Here is a 27,358-nt window from a genome sequence, read left to right as displayed (position 1 = left end):
AAGCACACTTCCCTCCTGTGGCTTCTAGAAACTGGTATTCAGAAGCCTGACTGCCTCCAATTTAAACCATCCATGAGACAGGGAGGAACCTTTGGGTGCTTTGATCATTTCACATACGGAAGTTATTTCTGGCCGATAACCTGTACATTAAAACAGTTACAAAAATCTGATTTCACTGCTCTGCAAAGTGAATGAATTTGCCTTTATACCAGTGTTAGAAACTTGAGATAGATATGAAAGCTAGGAGCTAAATGGCACCTTAAACCGAGGTTATGGGGGCAACAATGGAATGTCTAGGCGCAGTTTTTTTATATAGCAAGAATACAAAGCTGAAAATGAATGAACTGCGGCTAAAATATTATGTTCATTTTTCACATGGTCCAGTCCTTCCCCTGCCCACCCCCTAATATTCTTAAGAGGGTCTCTTCTCCAGACTTCAGAGAGTAGCTGGAAGTAGAGAGGCAGAAAAAGGTCCTTCTTTCCTTCCACTCTGCCGTTTCGCTCTGAAATCTTAGGCCATGGGCAAGCAAACTAAGGCCTGGGGGCCTGGATCCGGCCCAATCGCCTTCTAAATCCGGCCCGCAGATGGTCCAGGAATCAGCGTGTTTTTACATGAGTAGAATGTGTGCTTTTATTTAAAATTCATCTCTGGGTGATTTGTGGGGCATAGGAATTCGTTCATTCCCCCCCAAAAAATAAATATAGTCCTCCCCCCCCCACAAGGTCTAAGGGACAGTGCAGTACTGCGCACAGAGTTCATAAAAGTCTCACGCTAATGAAACTCTCTGTCACAAAATGTACCTAGAACAATAGGAGTTTCAAACACTTCTTTATACCAAATTCAACCCTTTCTTTCTGACTGCTTTTCAGCCTCTGCTTTGAAGTCATAGGCATATCCAGTCTCAAAAAAGGACGCGGAGTGTGGCGTGAGAAGAGCCTGTTCCAAAACTGCTCCTACCCCAGTGCAGAGGGCTGCCATTTGGACAGGCCTGCTATAGCCGATGGGGAAGGGGCAGTATTTTCACAAGAGCCAAAGCAGCACAAGGGTGAACTTCCTGCCCTGCCTTAAATAGCCACACAACTACCCTTGCTATTCCAGCTGTAAATACAGCCCCAACACTAAACAGGAACAGATGCAATAAAAGATAACTATTTATTTGTTCATTTGTTTGTGTTCAATATTTTCCTTGTAAGCTGGGCAGCAACTGCCCACTCCAAAAATAGGGAGGGAGTGGCAAGCTACACTTTCTTCTTCTTCGCAATGTGTTCTGCAAACTTTTACAGAACTGGGAGCCTTCAGATAACCATTGCTGCTTGCTTTGGGGTTTCTAAAGCAGTAAGAGAAAAGACCTGAAACCCACAAAGAGAGTAGCACCGTCTGCCTGCAGTAATGGACAAAAAGGAGCCCAGAAGCGACGTGGCACCTTGCAGACTTGTAGCGCAGGATATTTCAAAGATATGGATTGCATCATAAAATATTCTCTTAAGGGCCTCTATCATTATTGGTCCCCCCCTCTCCCATCCCAAAGTCCTATTGCAGCCTGACTGGATTGCCACTGCCTAATGTTTTATCTCAAACAATGGGGGGCAGAGAAAAGGGTGTGTGTGTGTGTGTGTGTGTGTGTGTGTGTGTGTTTTCTTTTCTTTTAAAAAACACACACATAAAAATGTTTATGTGGACAGAAAATGCATCTGGAGTGTGCAGTTGCTACCAGTTAATTTCTGAAATTGCAAGAGGATGCCTAGAAACTAAATGCTTTGACTTACAAGCTTTGTCTCTTTATCCCTCTATCTTAGAGACAGTGTTGTTCAGTGGCTAGTGCCAAATGAGGAATCCCGGGTTGAAAGGTCCACTAGAATAACTAACTTGGGTCAGTCACACTCTTTCTCCCCACTGAGTTGATGAGGATAAAGGAGGGGCAGAGAAGGAGACCCTGACTGGTACCTTGAGCTCCTCAAAGGAAGTGAAGTGGGGGAGGACACACAAATAAAGAACTAAATAATACCATACTTTTCTGTGTATAAGACTAGGTTTTTTTTTACTAAAAATAATGTTTAAAAAGGGGGGTAGTCTTATACACTGGGGCAATCCCCCCATTTTCTTAATTTTGAGTCCCCCAAAACAGGAGATGTCTTATACACGGGGGTGGGGGGCGTGTTATACATGGAAAAATATGGTACCTCACAAGCTGATCAATGACAAAAGGTAAACTGCCTTTAGGGATGCTGCCTTGTTCCAAGCAGGATGTCCCTGTGCACCCTTAAGGTGGGGGAATCTACAGCCCTCTGTATCCCTGAGCACTAGCCCTGCTGACAGGGGCTGAGAGGCGTCGGGAGTCCAACAGCTTCTGGAGGACCACAGGCTCCCCATCACTCCATCATTCTTGAAAGGCGGGCAAGTTTTCCAGGCGGAAAGGTGCATAGGAATTCCTACCGTTGTCTACTTTGTAATGAGTCGCTGGCAGAGAGGAAAAGGCCAGCAACGCTACTCGGCACATGCTCAGAAGCCCTTTTACCACTAATAACACCCTGCGCACCCCAGATGTTCTGGCATGTCGGGCACCGAGGCGGGTTGCGCCTGCCTGCCTGCCTGCCTGCCTTCCTCCCCGCGGTTTTCTCCTCGCTCGCCCCCCAGTCCGGCAGGGGACGACGGCGGGGGTTACCTGGGGATGAAGCCGGCCTCGTCCCCGAGCCGCTGCTCGAACTCCCGCCAAGCCTGGCTCGGCTCCATCGCCGCCGCCGCCTGGCTCAAGGCGTCGCGGGCATCTGCCAGCCCCGGCTCGTCCGCCCCGTCCTCGGACGCCTCCTGCGCGCTGTCCCGCCGTCGCTGCTGCTGCTGCCGCCTCCAGCGCTGCGTGGCGCCGCGGAAGCCGCGGAAACCGCGGGCGAACTCGGCGAAGGTGATGGCGCCGTCGCGGTCGGTGTCGAGGCGCTGGAAGATGGCCTCGGCCTCGGTCGGCCGGACCCGCAGCTCGGCGCACAGCGCGCCGAAGTCGTCGCGCTCGATCCGGCCCGAGCCGTTCGCGTCGCAGGCCACGAAGAGCGAGCGGAGCCAGGACACGTCGTCCAGGGGCCCCTGCTCTCCCCCGGGGGAGCCCATCGGGCACCCGGAGGCTGGATCCGGCTCGGAAGGGCGATCGCAAGCGGGACGAGCAGCACCCGCCACCGAGCCCAGCCACCCTGCCCGCGCCCAGTCGCCGCGGGGGCCGGTTCCCTTCGGCGCCGCCCCTTCGGCGCTCCACCCCCTCGGCCAAGAAAGTTTCTTCCGAGAGCCCAGCGCCATTCGGCGCGCCCGCCCCGTCCCGCCCGGCGGACACCTGGAGCGCCGCGTTTGGCCGTGGAGAGGCGGCCGCGCCGTCGACGCCTCCCGAGAGCAGCGCAGGGCCCGAAGCTATTCCGTCGGAGCGCACGCCTCCAACTCTCTCTTTTTCTTTTCCTCTCGATTTTAGGACTGGTCAAGGGTGCGGAGCGCACTGCGGGGACTAGACGCCGAGGCGTGGATTTCAGGGTTTGCTGAAACCGCTTAATCCGGACTAGGCAGCCTGCGGCCCCCAGCCAGTGGCCATAGATGTAGTCCGTCGGGAATATAAGAAGTAGCCCGCCTAATAGCACTTGACCTCTTAAAGCACCGGCCACCTCCTTCCTCTTAGCCAGGGGTCAGCAAACCTTTTCAGCAGGGGGCCTGTCCACCGTCCCCCAGACCATGTGGGGGGCCAGACTATATTTTGGAGGGGGGAAATGAACGAATTCCTATGCCCCACAAATAACCCAGAGATGCATTTGAAATAAAAGGACACGTTTTACTCATGTAAAAACACCAGGCAGGCCCCACAAATAACCCAGAGATGCATTTTAAATAAAAACACACAGTCTACTCATGCAAAAACACTCTGATTCCCGGACCGTCTGCAGGCCAGATTTAGAAGGTAATTGGGCCGGATCTGGCCCCCAGGCCTTAGGTTGCCTACCCCTGCATGTTCTTAGCTGAAAGTACCAGGAGTTAAACGTGGGACCTTGAGCTTTATCGCTGAGCAATGGTCTTCTAACACTCCAGCTTAATTTATAAGGATTCTATCCGAAACTTTTCTTGCCCAGGGAGGTTTTTCTGCCTATATAGAGATGGTTGCTTTGAGAATCTCTTTATCTTGGCCAAAAATCACTAACCTGTTCACTGCTTCCTATAAAGCCACCCGTGGAAAACCCCTTCAATGGCACAAATACACAATGGGCGTTATTTCTCTTGCATCCCTGAGGCTGCAGTTCTGCACTCACTTACCCAGGAGTAAGTCCAACTGCATATGAGACTCGCTTCCAAATAAACTCCCATAGGGTTGTGCTGTAAGTTTTTTCAGTTGCTTAGCTAAGGCAGCAGACATGTTTTTGTTTGCAGCAATCCTAAGCAAGTTGAACTTACTTCTGAGTAAAGACATTTAGGATTATATTGCAAGTGAGGCTTGCTCAAACCCAAATAAGCATACATAGGACTGCAGCCTATTCAGGCTTCTTCTACTTAAAATCACTTACTCAGAACTAAGTCCCATTAAACATACTGGGAGTGTGTTAAAATTGCATGGAATTTTCACCATGAGGCATCTTTTCTATGAAGACATTCTTTTTCCTCCCTTAGCTCACCTGCATTTCAGCATTTTGTATTTGTTAAGAGACAGTTTCCTTATAGATACGTATGTGGAGAGTCTATCTAAATAGGTTTATGTGAAATAGAATTTGTTGTTGTTGTTTAGTCGTTTAGTCGTGTCCGACTCTTCGTGACCCCATGGACCAGAGCACGCCAGGCACTTCTGTCTACCACTGCCGAAATAGAATTACCTTCTTATAAAAAAAGGACCTGTGGTCCTGCTGCTGCTACTGGACTACAACTCCCATAATTCCTGGCTGGGTTCTGCTGCTGAGAGTTTCTGCGTACACCATACATTTAAAGCACATGACTTCCCCCAAGAATCCAGGGCACTGTAGTTTACCCCCTCCAGAGCTACAGTTCCCAGCACCCTTAACAAACTACAGTTCCCAGGATTCTTTGGGAGAAGTCATGTGTTTTAAAATGGAGTGCATGCATCCTGGGGGCCAAAAATGCATGGAAGGCTACAAGCAAAATGCTCAAGGAGCTGCCTTTTAATTCTGTGGCTGGCCGTTGATCTAACTAGCCACAGTTTGTAAGTTATCATATATATTTCCTTGTGCTCCTGTAGTCTGAAATCTTTTAGTTCCCTTGGTCAAAGGACCTAGTAGACCTTTCCATGTGTTGTGCCACTAAACTTTGATCTTGTGTGGATTATTGCTGAATATAAGGGAAAAACTGAAAAACTGAAAGGAATCCAGTCTCTTTTCCTTATTATAAGGGGTCCTTTCAAAGACTAACAAGTCTAGACTTTACAAGTGTGTGGCTTCTAAACATTAAACACACTGACCTTTCTGCTTGCAGAACAGTGTGCTCAAAATAGATTACCTGAGAACCAGAGAAAGGAAGTGGCATAGAGTTGCAACACTGGTTTTGCCAGGTTGGGATTCGCTAAGAAAGGGCTCACTTGCTGAACAGGTTTCTTTGCTCAAACTACAGTTAACAGATATCACTTACCATAGATTGTATTGCCTACATATATTACAAGGACAGAAACCGGCTAGCTGTCTGTTGAAACAGAAAGTGTGCCAATGTATTTTCTGGAATATGAGTCCTTAATCAAAATATATTCATAATTGACTATTATCTTTACATAATGCTGCTGTTCCCTGTGATTCTGGTTTCTGTTCACCTATAGAACAATTGTGATTTTTATTTTTATTTTTTGCTTCAAGGAACAGGCAAAATAATGGTTTTTAACCTGCAGGCTTACATTAACACTAGATGGGCTGGTGAGGGCAGCTGTGAGTGCCCTCTAAGAAAGAGTCTTGGATTCAAAAATGGAACTTGAGAGACATGGGGAGATGTGTTCAATAGCTAGATGAACAGCCCCCACAACCACTCAGGCCAACATACTGCATGTGCAGCACTGGCAAAATGCAGGATTGTGAGGTGGTGTGCTGACCCACAGGGCAGTCTTAAGCATATCCGGCGCTGTTTCCCAGTTTTTTAGGGAGGACAGCACCGCCGGCGGGGCTGGAGGAGGCAGGCAGCCGCTGGAGTGTGGCTCCTCCGGCAGGGAAGAGGCGGAGGCTGGACATGGTGCCTCCCGGCTCAGCTGGCCACTTTGTGCCGCGGTGGCCATGGCAGAGAGGATCTGGGCATGGCACTGCTTCATGGCGGAGGCGGGAGGTGCCACGTCCAGCCTCTGCCTCTTCCCTGGCACCCTCCAGAACTTGGCGCCCTGGTGCCCCGCACCACTACCCTCTATGGGTAAGACGCCCCTGGTGACACATCTTTTGGCACACTCCAACCAAGTTTCAGGAATGGGCTGAAAGAGGGTTACAAACAGGGGTTGAATACATCCTATCCCAACCATTCAAGCCCTTTCCCTTGGCTCTCTTCTTAAGATCAAATATGACGTCACTGAGCACTGTCACAGAGATGTAACCTATAAAATGGATGGCACTGGTTGTATTTATTCAGGCTGCCAATTTCCACCTATGAAGGCTTGGCACCACCCAGCCTATTCAAGCAACTGGCAGAAAAGCCACCCAACAAAAGATGATTTATTTTTATGAGCAGTAAGAGTGGGCGTTGGGAGACGCAGCTCTCAGCATGAAAAGAGAAAACAAAGCTTTGTTCCGATATGTCTTATACATTTGGGGGGAGGGGGGAGGACAAGAGATAGCAGTTTAAATACAACCCCAATTTAAATTAAATGTTAAAAATGTGTCAGATTTGGTCTCTAGTCTACATAGTGCCCTCTTTGAATTCAATGACTGAGTAATTCTGGTAGGTAGATGTTATAAGAATTTTTAGGTCTTATAAATATATAATAAATGTTCATAAATGTACCAAGCAAACACATATATAAACCACATGTCTGAAACCCATAAGGTAAAAGGACCCCTGACCATTAGGTCCAGTCGTGACCGAATCTGGGGTTGCGGCGCTCATCTCGCTTTATTGGCCGAGGGAGCCGGCGTACAGCTTCCGGGTCATGTGGCCAGCATCACTAAGCCACTTCTGGCAAACCAGAGCAGCACACGGAAACGCCGTTTACCTTCCCGCTGGAGTGGTACCTATTTATCTACTTGAACTTTGACGAGCTTTCGAACTGCTAGGTTGGCAGGAGCAGAGATCGTGCCACCCGCGTCCCTTCTGAAACCCATAGGAAAAGTCCTAAAGCCATTTTGACTCTTTCAGTCACCTCAAATATTTCTCTGCAAGGTCGAAGGAAATGCAGAAACCTCCCCATTGTCTCTGTCCTCACAAATCCTGCCTTAAGGGCACATTTAAGGTGTGAATAGGGTGAGCCTGTGACCTGGCTCAGGAATTAAGTATTCTCATTACAAAAGGATGGACAGGCTCCCCAGGTAATCCAGTCAAGTGACCATTAACGGGTAACCTGGCAGGCAGGGTAAAAACAACACACTCCGATTTCTGTTGTAGACTGCCTTTTCTGTGATGTAGGTATGATGTTTCTGGGGGTGGTCTTGGACTCCAGGGCAGGAAATTTAAAATGTCTATAGAAGGGCTTGTACACATGGCTCGGGGTCCTCCTCCTCTCTCCTGTGTGTGGGGGAGCACTCTGTTGCAACAGTTAATGAAGATTAGACTTACTAGCTGCTTTGCTTCTCAATATTCTCTGGTTGGTCTCCGTTACCGTATTTTTTGCACCATAACACTCACTTTTTTCCTCCTAGAAAGTAAGGGGAAATGTGTGTGCGTGTTATGGAGGGAATGCCTACGGGTGGCGGGGGGGATCCGCTGCAGTCGTGAGCAGAGGATCCATGGTTCCCCTTCCTTCCCTCCTCCGTGGCTCGCTTTGAAACAGCAAAGCGGGAGAAGAGCCGCTGAGTGAGGAGGAGAGAGGGACAGAGAGCCTGCTTCTTTAAAGGAGCAAAGCGGGAGAGGAGAGGAGCCGCTTACACGAGTGTAAGCGGCTCCTGTCCGGTTGGCTCCTTTAAAGCAAGCAGGCTCTCTGTCCCTCTCTCCTCCCCACTCAGCTCGCTACATAGCAGCAAAGTTTTTCAGCTCGCTAAGCCGGGGATGAGTGGGGAGGAGAAAAGAAAGCAGAGCCTGCTTGCTTTAAAGGAGCAAAGTGGGAAAGGAGAGGAGCCTTCTCCCCTTATACCCCTCTTCTGCATTATTAGCAGCATCCTTCTCCACCCACCCCACGCGTGCTCCTTGTCCCTTGAATGCTTTTCCTTCCCTCCCCACTTAAAACGTGGTTACAAAGCACGGATCCACATGGATCCTCAGGATTTTTGCATTGGGCTACTCCAAACTCACTGTCAGATCACATGTCTGTGGCCACAGCATGAACTACAAAAATCATACATCCACTGTTTCGTTTAGATTTTTTTTTCTTCTTGTTTTCCTCCTCTAAAAACTACGTGCGTGTTATGGTCGGGTGCGTGTTATAAAGCGAAAAATACGGTATTTTCTCCTACCGATAGAGAACCTACAAAAGGACTCTATATGGGCTCTTGGGTACCCCATAAGGGAAAAGGAGCAGTTCAATTACTTATAACATAGATATCAAACCAACCATTCATTGAGGTAAGACGTTTTTCTACCCTATTCCACTGTAAAATAAAAATCCAGTTTCAAAACTCAACTAGCTTTAGAACATAAATGCAGTGCTTTTTTCTGGGGGGACGCATACCTAAACATTTTGTGAATCTTTGTACTTTTGTCCATTTGCTGTATTTATTTTTCCCAATTTGAACTATAAAATGGTGATTTCCTTGAGTCAAAATGAGAGTGCCCCTAAACATTTTTTTAAAGAAAAAAAGCACTGCCTAAAAGTATAATGAAGCTTTCAGAAATCTCTCAAAGTGTTTCATGTAGGCAATCATGGCACCAATTTTGTGATGGCAAATAAGACATGTAACCATTAGCGCACTTCCTGTGGACTCATTGCCATTTTTACTCCATATTTACTATATTTAGGCACCCCAGTGTTCAACATTAGAATTTCCAAGTACTGGATGATTCTAGCACCAGGTTTGTGAGGTTGGAAATTATGATCAGTAAGCTCAATCCAGAAAAAGTCGATAGATAAATAACTCTTAACATATATATTAAAGTTCTTATTTTATCCTCTCTTGCCTCACTCATTGCAATCATCAGGACTTAAATGTGGTCCACTACTTGTGATTCACAATTCAAAAATATGTGTGTTTGGCTATATTCACCATGTTTTCCTGCACACATCTTAAGCACATACAGAAAAGTAGATCCACTTCACCTCCTTAGCTGAGTTTTACCTACGTAACTGGATTGTCCTGTTTATGTATTTATTTATGTATGTATGTATTTAAAATTTCCAACAAAGGTCCGTATAGTTAAAGCCATAGTTAAAGCCATGGTTTTCCCAGTAGTGAAGTATGGAAGTGAGAGCTGGACCATAAAGAAGGCTGATCGCTGAAGAATTCATGCTTTTGAATTATGGTGCTGGAGGAGACTCTTGAGAGTCCCATGGACTGCAAGAAGATCAAACCTCTCTATTCTGAAGGAAATCAGCCCTGAGTGTTCACTGGAAGGACAGATCCTGAAGCTGAGGCTCCAAGACTTTGGCCACCTCATGAGAAGAGAAGACTCCCTGGAAAAGACCCTGATGTTGGGAAAGATGGAGGGCACAAGGAGAAGGGGACGGCAGAGGGCGAGATGGTTGGGCAGTGTTCTCAAAGCTACCAGCATGAGTTTGACCCAACTGCGGGAGGCAGTGGAAGACAGGAGGGCCTGGTGTGCTCTGGTCCATGGGGTCACGAAGAGTCGGACACGACTAAACGACTAAACAACAACAACAACAACAACAACAACAACAACAATTTAAAATAGTTCTATCACACTTTTCTTTGCACAGAAAGAAATGCAGCTAACGTGAAAATCATTATTTATTTTTTGAAAAATTAACCAGGGTAAGTCAGAGGGTGTGTGTGTGTAAATATTATAAATATAATATAATATAATATAATATAATATAATATAATATAATATAATATAATATAATATAATATAATATAATTAATATAAATCTGAGTGCATCAACAGAGAAAGCCTTTTCCTTTGTTGAAGCCAAATGTCGGTTTGGAAGAAAGTCGGACCTCTGTAGTATGTGGCAGGCTCATATGTGTCTAGATAGCTTTTCCATTCCTCATATTTCTTCTACACATACTTTTAAATAAAGAATAAAATATGAATTAAGTCAAACGCTTTAAGCACAATTTATGTTTATTGTTTATTGTACTTTTTCAAATTACGTTAAACTGTATCTCTTGCAACAGCCTTGTGCTCCTTATTTCACAGATATTGAAGATACAGTAGCAGCAGAGATAGTATCTGGATTAAAGCTAAGTTAGAGGTAGATTCTATACCTTGCCCAAGTATAAATTTGTACAAGTCTTCTTAATAAAACTCTGAGCAGGAAAAACTAATGTAATATCTCTTTGCTGAATCAAAATTGTTTTTTGTGAAGTTCCTCATTCAGATGACAGTTTAGTAGCTGTCAGGTCATGCAGCACTTCAACGTTTTTATTGATTCTTTTAATGGAGTCCAGATCAGGCACAAAGTGGCAACCATATAAATGAAGTATCTTCAGTCTGGGGGGGAGAAAACAACATTTGTAGATAGTTCATTAATTTATTTTACTAGTCATCTGGCAGCCACAGAATAAGTCCCCGAAAATATGTTGCTTCCTTTTAAAAAATGCCAGAGGGCTGTTCCTGTAAGATGCTCTGCAGATAGCAGGATGAACATGCATTACGTGCGCCACTGAAGCCTCTACCAAGTAGCTGTTGACTTTCTGGGAGTTTATAGAGTTTTAGCATCTGTTAATGGGGTTATTTTAGTTGGGGTGGTGACAGAACGAGTAGACCACAGGCTTTTCATGCCAAAGGTCCAGGTTCAATCCTCAGCATCTCTAGGTATAGCTGAAAAAGACCCATGAAAAACTGCGGCCGGTCAGTGTACATGTCCTTTCTCCAACCTGATGCCCTCTAGATGTTTTGTACTACAACTCCCATCATCCCTGATCCATAGCTTGTCAACTTACAGATTTGAAAATAAGGGACCAGCAGCCAAAATAAGGGATTTTGCTTAGCTTATACAGAAATACGGCACTGATGGAGCCATGCTGCTTTTGCTGCGACTGACTGTGTTTTGCAGGGAGTTGGACTAGATGATCCTAAGGGTCTACAACTCCAACCAAAGAAGAGCGACAGACAAAACTGATGAACGACGTCGAGATGGCAAAGCTTACAGGCAGAATCAGAAACCAAGAAGGGGACCTCTTTAATAAAGAATGGGGAAAGTTTATAATTTAGTTGAAAAGCTATTGTAAAGAGTTACATACATTGGTAGGATTGACAGAAAACTTGTAGTAAAAATTTGAACTATGGATGGACAAATGATTTATAAAAATAGAGTTATGAAAGGGATGCAGAGGGGGAAATCACTACATTAAGATGCTGCACTGGTTGGAGGAGATGCTAAGCAGCACGTCGGGGCTGCCGTCGTCCTGGCGCGAGGAGTTCCATCGGCCCCTCCCCGCCCAAGGGGGGGCGAGGGAGAGAGACTCTCGCCCGCGAGCCCGGCATGAGGCAGTTGCGGTGCCACGGCGGCCGCTGAAGCACCGCCCTTCTGCGTCCCTCCCCATCCCCTCCTCTTCCTCCTCCCTCAGGCCGCCTCCTCAGCCGCCGCTGCCGCCTCCGGCTTCCCCTGGCAGTGCAGCGGAAGTCTCGCAAGAGAGGGGCTGCCTGCCCACCCGCCACCACCTGTCTCCTCATGATGCGCCCGAGGGGGGAAAGGGAGAGATTGAGACGTGGCAGCTCGTGCGCGCTCTCTCGCGGCAGAGGACCCCGAGCCACTGCTTCCCTCCCGAGCCGGGCGAGCATGAAATTTAAGGGACATCATCAATAAGGGACAGCAGTGGGACACGGTGCTGGGATAAGGGAGTTTCCCGCCAAATAAGGGACGGTTGACAGCTATGCCCTGATCACTGGCTACACTGGCTGGAGCTGATGGAGGTTGTACCCAAAACATCTAGAGAGCACGATCTGATTTGATATAAGGCAGCATTCTATGTTCTTAACAGCTAGGCATATTTTCCTGATGGACTAGGATTCGGCCTTCACTGGGTAATAACTAACAGAGCTGGGAGAGACGGCAGAGACACAGTTTGAAGCCAGTTTGGCAGTTATGAATTTGGAAAGAGAAAACTAAAGGGAAGCAGAGGGGAAGGAGGCAAGCTCTCTTTCTTCCCTAACAACATAAATGTTTAAAAGGTGCTTCCTACTTCACAGAGCGAGCCCGCTATCTCTGGAGAAACAAATGTCCTTGCAAATCCAGTGACAGGAGCCTGAAATATTCCTGCTTGAAGGCTGCAAGCACTTTTTGGAATTCTCAAGCTATCGCCTTGAGAGATGTCAAACTCTATCCACACAAAAAACTAAAATTTGATTGTCATTCTTGTTGCCAGGTCTCCTTCTGTACTAACAGCTCTTCTTCCGCTGGTAATAAAAACTTACTTGAAGCACTGCAAAAAGTAAGAGGTATTTCTACGACTGAATAATATCAAAACCACCTACATTGTCCTGATCCCCAGCCAGCAAATAGCCAAACAACAGCAACAAGTGAAAAATAGAAAGGCAGGATAGCATTACGGTATCTCTAAAGAATTTGTTAAATGAGGAAATGTTTAATGGAGGTTTCACCATTCATTTACCTCAAAGGAGACTAAGGTTACTCACACTACAAAATAAAACAAACAATAAAGGTCTGGAATGCAAATTGCTCTGGAATGCAATATGACACCACACTCGCTGCCTTTAATCTTAACTACAGGGCATTAAAATCTGCACACACACACACACATGAATTCTTCCTAATGCAGGTTTGAATAAACTGAACATTGTTTTGGATCCGTGCCTCTCCCTCAGCAACTTCACATTCCTATGAATGCATGAAATGGGCCCCTACATATGGTCATACATAGCCTGGGAAGTCCAATTGTATGGAGTTCCTACTTACATGAACATCAAGGGGCACAAAGCCCTAGGGGTGGATTACATCTCCACCGCCTGCTCATATTGTCACTGAAAATGACAGCTACAGATGGATCAAAAGATCATCAAATCTAGCATTCTGTTTCTGACAGCAATTTCTGGCGACCAGTGGGGCATGAATCTGATAGCACTACTGCTGCCCCACATCAACTGGTATTCATTCTGCCTCTGCACATGGAGGCTCCATTTAGCCATTATGGCAAAAAAATGGAACCTATAATAAAACAGTGCAATGGTTTTCTGCTCCAGTCAAGCCATGCCCTCCTCCAGGATACTCCATCCTACTCTCCAAATACTGAAACCTTTCCTCGTAATTTAGTTCCAGTAGGGTCCTATTGTTGATCGCTTTACTATTAAGTCAATGAAATGACTTAATATGAATGAAATGACACAAAATCAGTACCTGGATTGTATTAGAGGAAGTCACACTCACCTTTTGCAATTTTTGCATAATTTCACAACTGAATCCAGGGAGATATTCTTGCAGAAACTCAGCTTCACACATTCCAAAGTCATGAAGCAGAAGCTAGCCAACAGGCAAACCCTGAAGCTCATATACAAGACACAAGCTACAAGTTAAGTTCTGCTTTTGAAGTAAGATTTGAAAAGCAATTTTGCTCTATGAAGTCACTTCTCGGATTAAGTACACCTATTCCTGACAGACACAGCACTAGGTGAAAAACTATTTCATGCTTTAAAGACCAGCTACTTATTTGCAAGATGATTCAGACATTTTGGGGGTATATGTATTCTACAGGATGTGATGCATTTGCACTCCTTAAATCAGCAATGAAGGGCTTTGCTGTAGGAGAAGCCACATTTCACATTTTCTTAACTTTGTTTCATGCTTCTCCATAAAGTATTTATTTTGTCGTTCACTTCTGAAGGTCACATACAAGAGGTTAGCTTCTACACCAGGGTTACCAACCTTTATGGACCAGTTGGTACATTTTGAATTCTGGGAGAGTGTTGTGGGTGCCAGTCACAAAAGAGTTGGCATGGGGGGGCATGGCATAACACAGAATTAGAGAGCATAGTCATTGCTGCTTCTACCACCTCAAGAACCTCATGTTTATCATAGGAGGTCAGACTGAAAGTGCCTTGGTCGCACTGATTGATGATCTCCGGCGGGCTAGGGACAAAGGTGAGAGCTGTTTCCTAGTTCTGCTGGATCTCTCAGCGGCGTTTGATACCATCGACCATAACATCCTTCTGGACCGTCTTGAGGGGCTGGGAGCTGGGGGCACTGTCATACAGTGGTTCCGCTCCTTCCTCCTGGGCCGTGTTCAGAAAGTGGTGGTGGGGGATGAGTGTTCAGACCCCTGGGCTCTCACTTGTGGGGTGCCTCAGGGTTCTGTCCTCTCCCCCATGCTTTTCAACATTTACACGCAGCCGCTGGGAGAGATCATCAGGAGGTTTGGGCTGGGTGTTCATCAGTATGCGGATGATACCCAGCTCTACCTCTCTTTTAAATTAGAACCAGTGAGGGCGGTGAAGGTCCTGTGTGAGTGTCTGGAAGCGGTTGGAGGATGGATGGCGGCTAACAGATTGAGGTTGAATCCTGACAAGACAGAAGTACTGTTTTTGGGGGACAAGAGGCGGGCAGGTGTGGAGGATTCCCTGGTCCTGAATGGGGTAACTGTGCCCCTGAAGGACCAGGTACGCAGCCTGGGAGTCATTTTGGACTCACAGCTGTCCATGGAGGCACAGGTCAAATCAGCTCCATCTGGTACGTAGGCTGAGACCCTATCTGCCTGCGGACTGTCTCGCCAGAGTGGTGCATGCTCTGGTTATCTCCCGCTTGGACTACTGCAATGCACTCTACGTGGGGCTACCTTTGAAGGTGACTCGGAAACTACAACTAATCCAGAATGCGGCAGCTAGACTGGTGACTGGGGGCGGCCGCCGAGACCATATAACACCGGTCTTGAAAGACCTACATTGGCTCCCAGTACGTTTCCGAGCACAATTCAAAGTGTTGGTGCTGACCTTTAAAGCCCTAAACGGCCTCGCTCCTGTATACCTGAAGGAGCATCTCCACCCCCATCATTCTACCCGGACGCTGAGGTCCAGCGCCGAGGGCCTACTGGCGGTTCCCTCATTTCGAGAAGCAAAGCTACAGGAAACCAGGCAGAGGGCCTTCTCGGTAGTGGCGCCCGCCCTGTGGAACGCCCTTCCAGCAGATGTCAAAGTGATAAACAACTACCTGACATTCAGAAGACATCTTAAGGCAGCCCTGTTCAGGGAAGTTTTTAACGTGTGATACTTTACTGTATTTTTGGTTTCTATGGAAGCCGCCCAGAGTGGCTGGGGAGGCCCAGCCAGACGGGCGGGGTATAAATAATAAATTATTATTATTATTATTATTATTATTATTATTATTATTATTACTATTACTATATCCTGCTGTTGCTGATTGTAGACATACAGCTGTTAAAGTCACAAGTGCTCTGCTTTCCCTAATGCCAATCCTAAACCAAAAGCTCAGCTGCCCTCCTCTGCCCAGTTTCCAGGGACTATTCCCCATTAAACCTAAGGAGATTTATTTCTGAAGTAAACAATGCATACCATTGTACCATAACTTACAGTGACTTCTTAAGGAGTGCAGGGACATCATTTCATGTACGGTAGGAGATATCCCTGAGTCTTGTTGCAAAGTTTTCACATTTTGCACTTGCCATTTGGGGAAAGTCCTCTTTTAACATCCACCCATAGTTACTGTGTACTAGTATTTGCAAAAAACCCCAAAAACTTTCATGGAGTACCTGATCTCAGTCAAAACCACCACAGGAAAAGTACAACCTGGTTGCCAGGAAAAAAGGAAGGGAAATCATGGAGATTCCAAGGTCTGCTAAAAAAATAAGATGGAAGCAGGGAAAGCATACTAATGGGGAGCAGAAAATAGAAGTCCAGGGATTTCTACTGTCTGGTATCCAAACACTTAGCTCTGACTCAACTCATTTGCTTAAAAACACTGACAGACGGGAACAGCCAGACCAGCTCATTTTACCTAAATTGCTTAGAAATTGTTTAGAAGGGCACCTGCACATTTCACCTCATAGCTTTCTTTCCAGGAGGGCTAGTTTAGAGTCTGAGAGCCTAGCCTAGAGGCCCCAGTGAAGGCCTTCATGGCACCCAGGGGATTAAATGTCCAAAACATTCATTAACCATCAGCTTCAATATACTTAACAAGGATGCAGCTTGGGTGGGGAGAGGGGGTTATTGGTCAAGCTTGCAAAGATTTACCATGTGCCTGACAATAAATGTTGGAAATGTAAAGAAACTGAAGGTACATTTTTTCATCTTTGGTGGACCTGCCCGAAGATTAAGGCATTCTGGGAAATGATCTATAATGAACTTAAAAAGGTATTTAAATATACTTTCCCCAAGAAACCAGAGGCCTTTCTCTTGGGTATTGTCGGCCAAGGGGTGTTAAAGACGGATATAACTTTCTTTATGTATGCTACAACAGCAGCTAGAATACTCATTGCGAAGTACTGGAAGACGCAAGAACTACCCACACTGGAAGAATGGCAGATGAAGGTGATAGACTATATGGGTTTGGCAGAAATGACGAGCAGAATCCGAAACCAGGGAAGAGAAGCAGCGCAAGAAGAATGGAAAAAATTCAAGGACTATTTAAGGAAATATCATAAAGTTAATGAAAGTTAGAATGATGTTGGACTGGAAAGTAAATGGTTACTATTAGCAATGGTTAGGACAAGGAAAATAAGGAAGAATAGTCTAAATTTAAATTAAAATAAGGGAAGATTTGCTGAACAATCGATAAGAATTTGGAATACAGAAAGGGGAGGCATGAGGAAGTCGGGGAAGATAGGATATGAAATTAGGATATGAAATGATACATGTTTTTTGTTTTGTTTTTGTTTTTGTATGTTTATGTTTGTTGTATTGTGTTTATATGGAAAAATAAAAATATTTTAAAAAAAAATATTGGTTTATTTTTGTTCTTTTTTATTATGCATTTTGTGTGGTTTTGTATCCTGAGATTTACAGATGAGATTTAATAAATTAATAAAAATAATATTATTCAAGTATTTCAGAGCCTGTTGCTAACAAGATACTGATCTGCTTGCAGCCAGTGGGAGTGGAGGGCAATGCAATCAAGAAAGTCCATCAATATTATTACAGCAATTTAGATGAATGTACTGCAGTCTGAATAACTGCAAGGAGGACATGTTCCAGTGCTGTGACATTTAAATCCACTTAGTTCATAGAAGAAAAATAGCTATATGAGAATCAGCTGGAAACATTTCTGAAAATAATGGAATCAAAAAGTTAAACAGAGCAGACCAATCAGATGAAGCCCGGATAGTCCAGCAGTGCTAGAATGCATCTAAAGAACATAACGCACTTACAATTATATAGCTGTTGCCATAGCTACCTATGAAACAGTCTTAATGCTCTGCAAATCAGAATGGTAAATTGAAGGGTTCGGGGAAAAGCTCTTAGGTTATTTTGTCTACTCTCCACTCTGGATCTTAATTAGCAGATCCTCAGCTTCTGGGGGTGAAAATCCAGTCATGATGAAAAGGGAGATTACAAATTGCACCTACTGGTAACAACTGGAGCTTAGTAGCCGCTGATGCACACCAGGTTACTTTAGCAACCACAAAAACCGCTCTCCTTTTTAAATGTAGATAATAAACTAATCAGAAATAGTCTTTATGCTCTACAACAGCCATATATATGATAGCCTGTGTCAGTAGCACAAGGTACGTAGCCTGAAAGGGAGATAGTGAAACTCCCAATTTTGCCTGAAAATAAATCAGTTCAAACCACAAATTTGGAGCTGAACTGTCCCGCCCTGCCTCATTCCCCAGGCAGGCTGCAGAAACATAGGTGTCAGGAGGGCAGCTCCACCGTACCATTACTGGCTGCTACTGTTTGAAGGTCAGATTACATTTTTATTGCATATTTCCTTGAACACGTCACTTGCAAAATGTCCTCAAACACCCTACCCTCTTTTGCTGGTTGCAGTGGAACTTAAATCAAGGAAAGAAAGCTTCCGGCATCTCCCCGCCAAAGCTTGAACTCCAACGTCAGTGACCTCTTTACAGCCACTAACATCCAGGTACCTGCAGCAATTTTAAAAAAAGAAAGAAAAAAACAGCATCCATATATAGCAATCAGCTGATTATGTAGATCAGAGTTAAGTGTTTAAAGTAGTTACGGCAGCTCCATTTAGTACATGGTTGGTTTTTATGATCCAACCCCATAGCAGACTAAACTAGCAAGCATGCACATAAGGACGGGTGCACCTTACCGACTGTGTCATGACATTGTTTCAGGGCAGTTCCTGACAATATTTATACGTGGTTACAGAGGAATAACTTGAGCTTCCCCTTTTAACACTTCCCAGGTAAGATGGGAAGCAGGAATTTGCACAGATGTGCACAGAGCTCATCTCTGTGGAGGTTCACAAGAGGAGGTTCACAAGTTCATGTTTCCTGTGTCACCACTTGTAACACTGAAATTTTTTTTAATAGTACGAAACTCTCATTTCTTGCAAAAAGGAAATGGGAAAAAAGAGAAAGTTAAATTAAAGTACATTTGTTTCATTTGTGGTCATTAAACAAGCAAATCTCCAAACTTGGCTTTTGATTCTCTTGTCTGCAGTATTAATTTAAACAATTTCGTATCTCAAGGTAAAATCATAAAGCTGTAATAAAACACTCTGATGTAAAGCATCTTGTAAATAATCCATAATGATTTTAGAAAAGCTTTCTACTTTATCTCTGCCACATGGTATGTTGGACAACTAATTAACCAAGTAGGAGATGATGCCTAAAATAATTATGATGGTGTGTCTTCAGTCCAAATAAATATATTGAATGAGTTATCAAATAAGAGCACTGTATAAAATAAAACAATGAACTATGAGTACAAGCCAGTTTTATCTACCCTTCAAACTTATCAACATGAACTCATGAAATTAAAGGCAATCTAAGAATACAACTGGTCGTCAGCCAGGAAAAAGCCAATCTTTCAAGGATTAAGTGGTAATAATGCTGACAAAATTCCATGCTGCTCAAATAACTGACTAACTCTGTCTGTTTTAGAAACAAGATAAATGGTTCCTTAAAAAGTCATTCTACACACACCAATCACCGTCTTTGGGCTTTCCAAAGACTGCCATTATTGGGGAATCACTTTTCACCAAAGTCAGTTGAGGAATGGGCTTTGTTATCATATGCTCCATCCCAATCTCTCTCACAAATTTCCCTTGTTAGGCCCCAGCTGCACTATATGTTTAAAGCTGTATCATGGGACATTAAATAATGCTGGGAACCCTAACTGCAGTGCAGATTTCACTCTCAAGTAGCACTCCAACTTAAACACTATAATGAGATTTCCTTTTCAAAAGCTAGCATTTAGAATCTAAGATGCCCTGAACTACTTTTTAAAATCATTAATAATTTTATATTGCCATGCATTTCCAAGTGTCATGTAATGAGGTACCAAACGTGCAGTGTTTTGTTTGGCTACTACAAAATTGCATGCTTCTCTGTAAAATGAATATTTTTATTTTACGATTGCGTTTTGAGCGTATATGGCATCCACCACAAACACTGAATCATGCCATGCTCCTGTAAGCAGGAACACCACATCACCTAAAGGGTTAAAAATGACAGTGTGGTTGAAAACACCTGAGAACAATAATGATGCCGCCAGGGCAGGACTTTGCAGGAGAGGTCTGGTGCAAATTGAGAAGGAGGACCCCCAAACGCAGCAGGGCTGACTTACCACATTTAAAAAAGAAGTGAAGTAGGATCCAGTATTATAAAAGGATTCTTCATTAGACTATTAAATCTGGTGTGTTGGTGGCCTGTAAGACCTTTAAGTCCAGAGTTGAAAGATTGCTCGCGCCATTGAATAACAAATGCATTTACAATAGTTAGTCTCCAAACATACCTGATTGCTGGTAAGCCAATGCTGATTTCTAAAAGGCTTATATCAGTTACTTGGGAGCATGAATTGAGAACCAAACTTTCCAGTTTAGGACATTTCTTCACAATTAAATGTATAACACAATCCCTCACCTGCAGCCCAACAGGAGAGAGAAAAAGGAAACACAACTCTTCATCCTTATTGCCACTGACATGCAGGCCTCTCTATTGCAGTTTCGACCAATTGAAAAGGAAGGAATGCATCAATATATAATAGTCACAGGCCAGCAGACTGGCCAGTTGGCTATGCTAGTTGTGACAGTCTTATCAACCACCGCAGTCCTTCGCAAAACAAGAGGCACTTTTCCTGAGTTGCTTCAAGATTTGTTCTGCTGTGAAATAAAAACCACCTACTCAAAAAACGTACTCGCATAAGATGGCAAAATAGCAGCTGTTAAAAAAACAAATACTGAGAATGCACAGTCATATGGCAATAAACTCTTATATAGCTCACTGCTGTTTTTCTCCTCCGCAGTTCTGACACAATCACAGACAACATGAAATATATATATCAACATGACTTTTGCATTATAGTAATAATTATAATAAACCACCACATCTATCTTCCCTCTGTAGTTTCTTCAACAGACGGAGTCCTCATGCTGAAATACTTCATCCGTCAGCAGGCAAGTTAAATGCAATTAGCCTAATTTGCACTCCATGCGCATGAACATGGTTGATGCTATATCACAGTTGGACAATATGCTGTATTTAATAATAAATCAGCGTTGTGCTGGAATTAACTCAACTTGTGGTGGCAAACTTTGATTTAAACCATTCACAGTTTGCCACAAGCAAATTTCAGTCACTGCTGAATATAGTCACAAGCATAATTCCAATGAAAACTGTTATATCCCATTTGTGGCCCATTTGTTTTTTTAACTCACCCTCTGGTTTAGAAGTCTCCGCCCACCTTGCCATCACCATTTTCTAACCTAACTTCACAACACTGAAAACTACAACTTTTTGAAAAGCGCTAAGTGGGATTTCAGATTTCCAGTAAGAACTTGTAACCTGTACACGTGAGCCTTGAATTCATGAATACCCGTGATTCATGTCTTTCTTTTGCCCACACTCAGCACATACATAACAATTTATTCCACACAAATGAAGATAGGGGAACAAGGGGCGGGGGAAAACTACCTGCTTACCATATTGAGCCCTGTAAGGTTAACACTAGTTAGCTTTTTCATAGAGCTTATGACTTTTGCCAAGCACTCCTCAGTAATCTTGTGAATTCTGCCAACGTTCAGCACCTCTAGATCTAGACACTTCACAGCCACGGATCTCAAGCATTTGTCAGTAAGAGCATGGCACCCAAATATTTCCAGCTTCTTAAGGCTAGAAAAGACAAGACAGAGAAAAGTAACATGGTTTTCTAATATTATCAGTTCAATGATCATTAAAACCACCACTGTTTAATAAACTTGTTCAGAATTTTTATATATTTTTTAAAAATAAGGATGCACATGGGTATCATAACTGTATTGATTCCACAACTCCAACATGAAACAGATTAAGGAAGTAGTTGATAAAACTACTGAGTTAATGAAATTGTATCTCAAATGCTCTAAATAGGTTCATTTGTGCAATTTCACAAATTGGAAATGCTATAATAAGAATAAGCCTATGTTCACACCAAGATCAGCAACACCAGCTATTACTTTTTAGATGCCATAAAAGTATGAGGCATCTTATGCTATTAAATATACAATATAGAAGACTTATGTTATATGTTTAGTATATTTTCCCTCATTTATTATTAATAAAAACAATGGTCATAATTACACTTCCAGAAAATGGGGGGAAAGAACAAATTTAAACAGAATATCTGCAGAATTGCAATTACAAAATGTCTGTGAAATTAAATACAATACTGAATTCTATTTCAAAAGGAATTAACCAAGATGAAAAAGGAGGGAGGGAGAGAATCTGTGTCATAACCCTTTTAATAACAGAATAAATCTTAACCAGCCTCACCAAACCTGACTTCAAAACAGAGTAAAACCGCAATATATTTTCATTAACCCCATTATTGGGGTACAGATTGACTGCAGTATTTCAATACCACAAAAATACTCTGCAAAGATTAAACTTCAAGGGGGAGAAATTTTAGAAAATTAGGGTGGGATGGAATGATGTGCAATGATGCAAAGGGTGTGTTTGGTTTAACCAGAAAAAAAATACATTTGCTTCCATCTAAAAACAGCAGGTTGGCAGGTAAATAGTTAGCATAAATAGAGGGAAGGAGGTGAGGGCTAACTCGGGGTGCAGACAACTAGCTTAGGCACCTAGGCAGCAAGAGTTATGAGATGGCACAACAGGATCAGGAGGTTCCAGGGACTGGGTGAAAGCCCAGGCAAGTGCCCAAAGATGCTGTATAGCCAATGCCAGCCCTGCTCAAGGACACGGTTAGTGGGAAAGCAACCTTTCCCCTTTAACTATGCCAATAGTTCCCAAACTGTGATCTACAAGCTTAACTCAGGTGGCCCACAGCATGTCTGTGAAGAACGGCAGGAGCTGCCACTGCGAATCATGGGTGTGGTGGCCGCTCCATTGCTCAAGGAACTTGGCAGCCCACCCACAAGGTGAGCAGGATGGCGTAGAAGTGAAAGGAGGAGGGGGGAATCAACTGGAAAGGAGCAGAGGGGAGTAGGAGCACGGAAAACAGAGCAAGAGGAAGGGAATAAAGAAAAACAAATAAAAGAGGCAATAAAAACACAACTGAAATCATACAGCATCTTAGCGCAATTGCTACAGCAGGTGGACAAGTCAGCAAGTGGTCTGCCAAGGCCCTCAGCAGATGTCAAGTGGTCCATGAGGGAGAAAGTCTGGGAGCCACTGGATTTATTGAACCAAGCGTGGGAAATGACTGTACATTATAGTCATGTGGCTTAGTATCCAAGTTCTGATGTTACAACGTAAACATTTTGGTCAAAGAAAGAGCAGGGAGGCGAACAGAAATATTATACCTTTTAACCAAGGGACCCTGAATGAAGTCTCGCTTTGTTCGTTTGTAAAAAGGCACAACAGTTCATAGTTCATTACTTGCAGAGGGAGCATCACTTTAGGACTAAAATTAGGAGGCAGCAATAAATGAAAATCTAAGCTGCAAGCTGTAGCTTCAAAACTTCAAATCTCACAACTTCCTGTGCTTGTGGCCTGTCCCCATATCAGTAAACATATCTGATCAGTGAAAGCTCAGCTGGGCCTTTTCCCTCCAGACTTTTGCACTTCAGTGAATATGTGCATTTGCAGTAGAAAACTGGTCAAGGCAGTCCAAATTTCAAGTTTTGTTCTTCCAACCCGCAGTTCAAAATTTCCTCTGGTAAAAATGATCTTGATGTGGGTGAAGACATATAACATGGTAGATAACTAACACTGTTTGCATATCTTCATGAAATTCCAATTATAATATGCTTTGGTAACTTGGACCTTTATCAACAAGAATACTGATTAACAGAGCAATCAGCTTCATATTTACTTAGAAGTCTCACCATTTTTAATAAGGTTTGCACCTTAATGAATATTACAACTGTGACACCTTTTCCCCAAAGCTGAGGCATCACAATAACTGGACCAACAAAGAGACAATAGTTTTTTACAAGGAAGATTTTCACCAGAATTCATTGACTTGCCAAACACCATTATATAGAAAACCCTGAAAATTTGGTATAAGCTGGGCAGAACTGAGACAGTTAAGTTCCCTAACAGTAAATAGCTTGTGTGACATATTTGTTACGTGTGCAGAGCCATGAACTTCAGAACAGATATATTAAATCATGGAGCACATGAGGAAAACTGCATCCTATTCAACATCCTACAAAGTGCCAATGGCAGCTTCTCTCTCTGGTAGAATAACAACTTTGGGAGGGGGCCATTTTAACCAAAATCAACATGCACAGGACTAACCCACCCCTCCCAACACATCATAGTCCTAATTCTGAGTAGTTGCTGTTTATTTACTTTAAAAACCAGATACATAAAATGCATTCACACATTTTACATATTGTCTAGCTTGGCCCTCAGGTGACAGACTGTGGGTTCTGTTAAAAGTGGTAGATTAATGTGAGAACATGTGGGGTTAAGCAATTCAGATATGCTGAAATAACGCTTCCAGATGGGGCTTAATTTGCAAACTGAAATATTGTAAGCGATTGGTTGTCAGCAGGGTTTTTTTAAATATTTTTATTAGATTTGCCTCAGAGAGGTTAAATCCAGATTAAATGGGTGGGGGGAGAATACAGCCTGACATTTTGATGCCAACAACACTGGGTGGCTACTTAAAAAAAAAAAAAAGGATCTGTGGGAGATCCTGCAACTTCCTGAAAGGGCCCAAAGTATGAACCAGCTTTTCACCAGAGAGAAATCCATGTAGGCTGTACCTACAAAGGAAGTTAAAAATATTTTTCATAAAGTGAAAACCTAAGGAAACTCTGGGAAAACAATAAGAAAAACAAATGTGCGACAGCAAATCAGGCAGGCAACATTCTGATTTATTTATCAGTAGCTCCTGGCTGTGTTGCTCCTGCCATGTCTTAAGCGGCTCTGTTATATTTTCCTGCATTATCGCAGATGTCTTCGCAGTCATACTTGCAGTCTGTGCTGAAACACAAATTCATTGTATGCTTTTATTGCACTCAGCTGGAGTATTCCATATCATTAAAGTGCATCTGCCATGTGTAAACACATCAGCAAGAAGAATCATTGCACTATGCCATGCCATGCTCTGAAATTTTGCAATAAAAAGAACAGTCAAATTATGATGGGGAAAGAAGCCCTTGTTGAAATCAGTCATCGTATGAGAGCATCTTTTTAACAATCAAGGCAAGGAGCCAATACTGATTAAGCCACTTAAAATAAGGTATTTTGTGTCTTGTTTGTTCTGTTCTAATTTTACAGCCATGACAATCAAAACGTAACTTCTCAGCAGATTATATTCATGTAAATCTGACGCTGGAGATATCAAGGAAAACCCGTTTTGGCTCTATGTCACTTCACATAGCTGCTGGTGCCATGTTAGGTCTGAAGTCAGGTGCTACAGTATTAGAAGGGAACAGTGTCTTCCCTAACATTGGGCCCTGGGGTTCTGTTGCCTGACCCTATGACTACTGGCACAATGGCTTAAATGGCAAAGTCAGTGCTGTTTTTATAGAAAAAGAGGTGCTGGAACTCACCATGAACGCCTACCTCGTTCTCTTATAATGGAAATGGCGCCCACCTGAGAGGTGCCAGAACTAAGTTCCAGTGAGTTCCTGCTGGGGGAGAAAGCCCTGTGCAAAGCAATGATTGAACAGAGGCGAAACTAGGCTTTATTTCACATAGGTCAAAGACCTCCCTTGCACATCTGTGTACACACGTACACAGGCTGGGAGCCTTAATGGCACCCCTCTGGAGGCTTTACCTGGGGCAAAAAGCCTGGCTAGTCCCGTCCCCCGTCGCTACAGCTTGAACTAGACATAACATATTCAAAACATCTTTACATTTAATGTGCATTTTAAAAATGAATATAGTAGCTGCTGGGGGGGTTATAATTATCAAGATTGTAGCAGGCATTGATGGAGCATTTAATCTTTCCCTCCCCTGCTGTGGTCCTGATGAAAATCACTCTTCTAGAGCTGCTATTTGCATTGGGTTGAAAGCTCCCATTCCTCAGTTTTGAAATACCTTCTTCTTTAATTTAAAAAGATAAACCTCCCGTATTTTGTTTTGTTGTTGTTTTTGCAATGAGTAGGCTTTTAAAAATAGGAACTGTTACTCACAGGAATTAATAAAATACAATTCTTTAAGCATAAATTATCCAAAATGGAAAAAAGAGCCAGCATTCTGAAAATATTGAAGGAATTAGAGCAAATCAATACTGATTAGACAGAGCAGTACAAAAAGCAATTCCCAGACAGTCCTGTACAGAGTCTCAAATAAACAGCCCGGAACATCAAGTCCAAAGGCTTCAACAACAAAGGAACCTCTTGGATTCAGATACTTCATACACATTAAGCAGAATGAACCACCTAAGTAGAATGACCCATCTAAATTAAGATGCCTCTTAATGGAAAGAAATGGGGTTTTGGTTTTTTATAATGCAGAAGTATATGTGGGCATGATCTCATACAACAAATAATTGGAGCAGCCAGATCTTTACAGACTGTGTATAATGATGGTTTTGTTTCTAACCACTATGAAAAAACTACTATGTACCTAAGATATAATGAAATACAAACAAGCTAGAATTATGTGTAGGAGGAGGGACGGGCCCACAACTCATATTTCTTTATTCATGCACATATATACAATAGCCTGGCACGCAGGTGGCGCTGTGGGTTAAACCACAGAGCCTAGGATTTGCCGATCAGAAGGTTGGCGGTTTGAATCCCTGCGATGGGGTGAGCTCCCATTGCTCGGTCCCAGCTCCTGCCAACCTAGCAGTTCAAAAGCACATCAAAGTGCAAGTAGATAAATAGGTGTCGCTCCAGCAGGAAGGTAAATGGCATTTCCGTGCACTGCTCTGGTTCGCCAGAAGCGGCTTAGTCATGCTGGCCACATGACAAGCTCCCTCGACCAATAAAACGAGATGAGCGCCGCAACCCCAGAGTCGGTCACAACTGGACCTAATGGTCAGGGGTCCCTTTACCTTTACCTTTTATAAAATAGCCTAATAGTTCAGCCTTGGCATGTCTTACCTTCCAGATTTCACGGTATAGGATGGGTTTAGTTCTTATTGATTTGTTACTGAACCTGCTGGGAGTTGCACCTTCATGTAAATACTAAATGTTTCTATTTTTGGATGCCATAGACGATAACATAAATCCTGTAATTCATGGACCCAATTACACATGCAGGACTGCCAAGTAACTGGAAACAGAATTCTCCCACCGTGGCTTTGCCAACATGATTTTGAAGAACACCTGAATAGGGCTCATATGATGACAAACATAGGTGTAGGTATGATTTGAAGGCCAGAGGTTAATACGAAGGGAAATATTTATTGCACATTCTCTTTAAAGTTCCAAGGCAGCACTGGGTGAGGCATAAAGTAAAAGGGATTGTAAGAAAATTGTAATTACAGAATATAGATCTGACTGGCTTAAAACTGGCAAAATGAACAGAGGTTGAAGAGAGAAAGAAATATGCAAAGCTTTGACAGACGGTGGCTACCATCTGTTAACAATGGTTTTGCACTGTATTCATTTCCCATGATATTACATGCCTTTTAATAAGTTCATTGTCTTCATTT

General features: G+C 43.5%; 2 protein-coding genes across 4 annotated transcripts in view; both read right to left on the bottom strand.

Annotated features, from left to right (window-relative positions):
- RASEF (RAS and EF-hand domain containing) overlaps positions 1-3,246 on the bottom strand; it is a 37,295-nt gene extending 34,049 nt beyond the window's left edge. Inside the window, exon 1 of one of the 2 annotated variants that reach the window (XM_083576805.1) lies at positions 2,664-3,246. In XM_083576805.1, the coding sequence (XP_083432931.1) occupies positions 2,664-3,100 (437 nt within the window). In that variant the 5' untranslated portion in view covers positions 3,101-3,246. The remainder of the gene's footprint in view (positions 1-2,663) is intronic. The other variant, XM_083576804.1, reaches the window with a different exon arrangement.
- Positions 3,247-10,303: 7,057 nt separating this feature from the next.
- The window catches only part of LOC310744834 (uncharacterized protein), a 54,388-nt gene continuing 37,333 nt past the window's right edge, over positions 10,304-27,358 (bottom strand). Inside the window, exons 11-15 of one of the 2 annotated variants that reach the window (XM_083576567.1) lie at positions 21,276-21,465; positions 20,090-20,217; positions 18,136-18,252; positions 13,587-13,697; positions 10,304-10,690 (exon numbers count right to left, since the gene is read on the bottom strand). In XM_083576567.1, the coding sequence (XP_083432693.1) occupies positions 10,570-10,690; positions 13,587-13,697; positions 18,136-18,252; positions 20,090-20,217; positions 21,276-21,465 (667 nt within the window). In that variant the 3' untranslated portion in view covers positions 10,304-10,569. Of the gene's footprint in view, positions 10,691-11,930; positions 12,625-13,586; positions 13,698-18,135; positions 18,253-20,089; positions 20,218-21,275; positions 21,466-27,358 lie in introns of those variants that run through there. The other variant, XM_083576568.1, reaches the window with a different exon arrangement.

The sequence above is a fragment of the Podarcis filfolensis genome (assembly GCF_964270895.1).
Source record: "Podarcis filfolensis genome assembly, chromosome: 11".
Classification (NCBI taxonomy): domain Eukaryota; kingdom Metazoa; phylum Chordata; class Lepidosauria; order Squamata; family Lacertidae; genus Podarcis; species Podarcis filfolensis.
The sequence above is the reverse complement of the archived record's forward strand: the minus strand, read 5'-3'. Positions and strand labels throughout refer to the sequence as shown.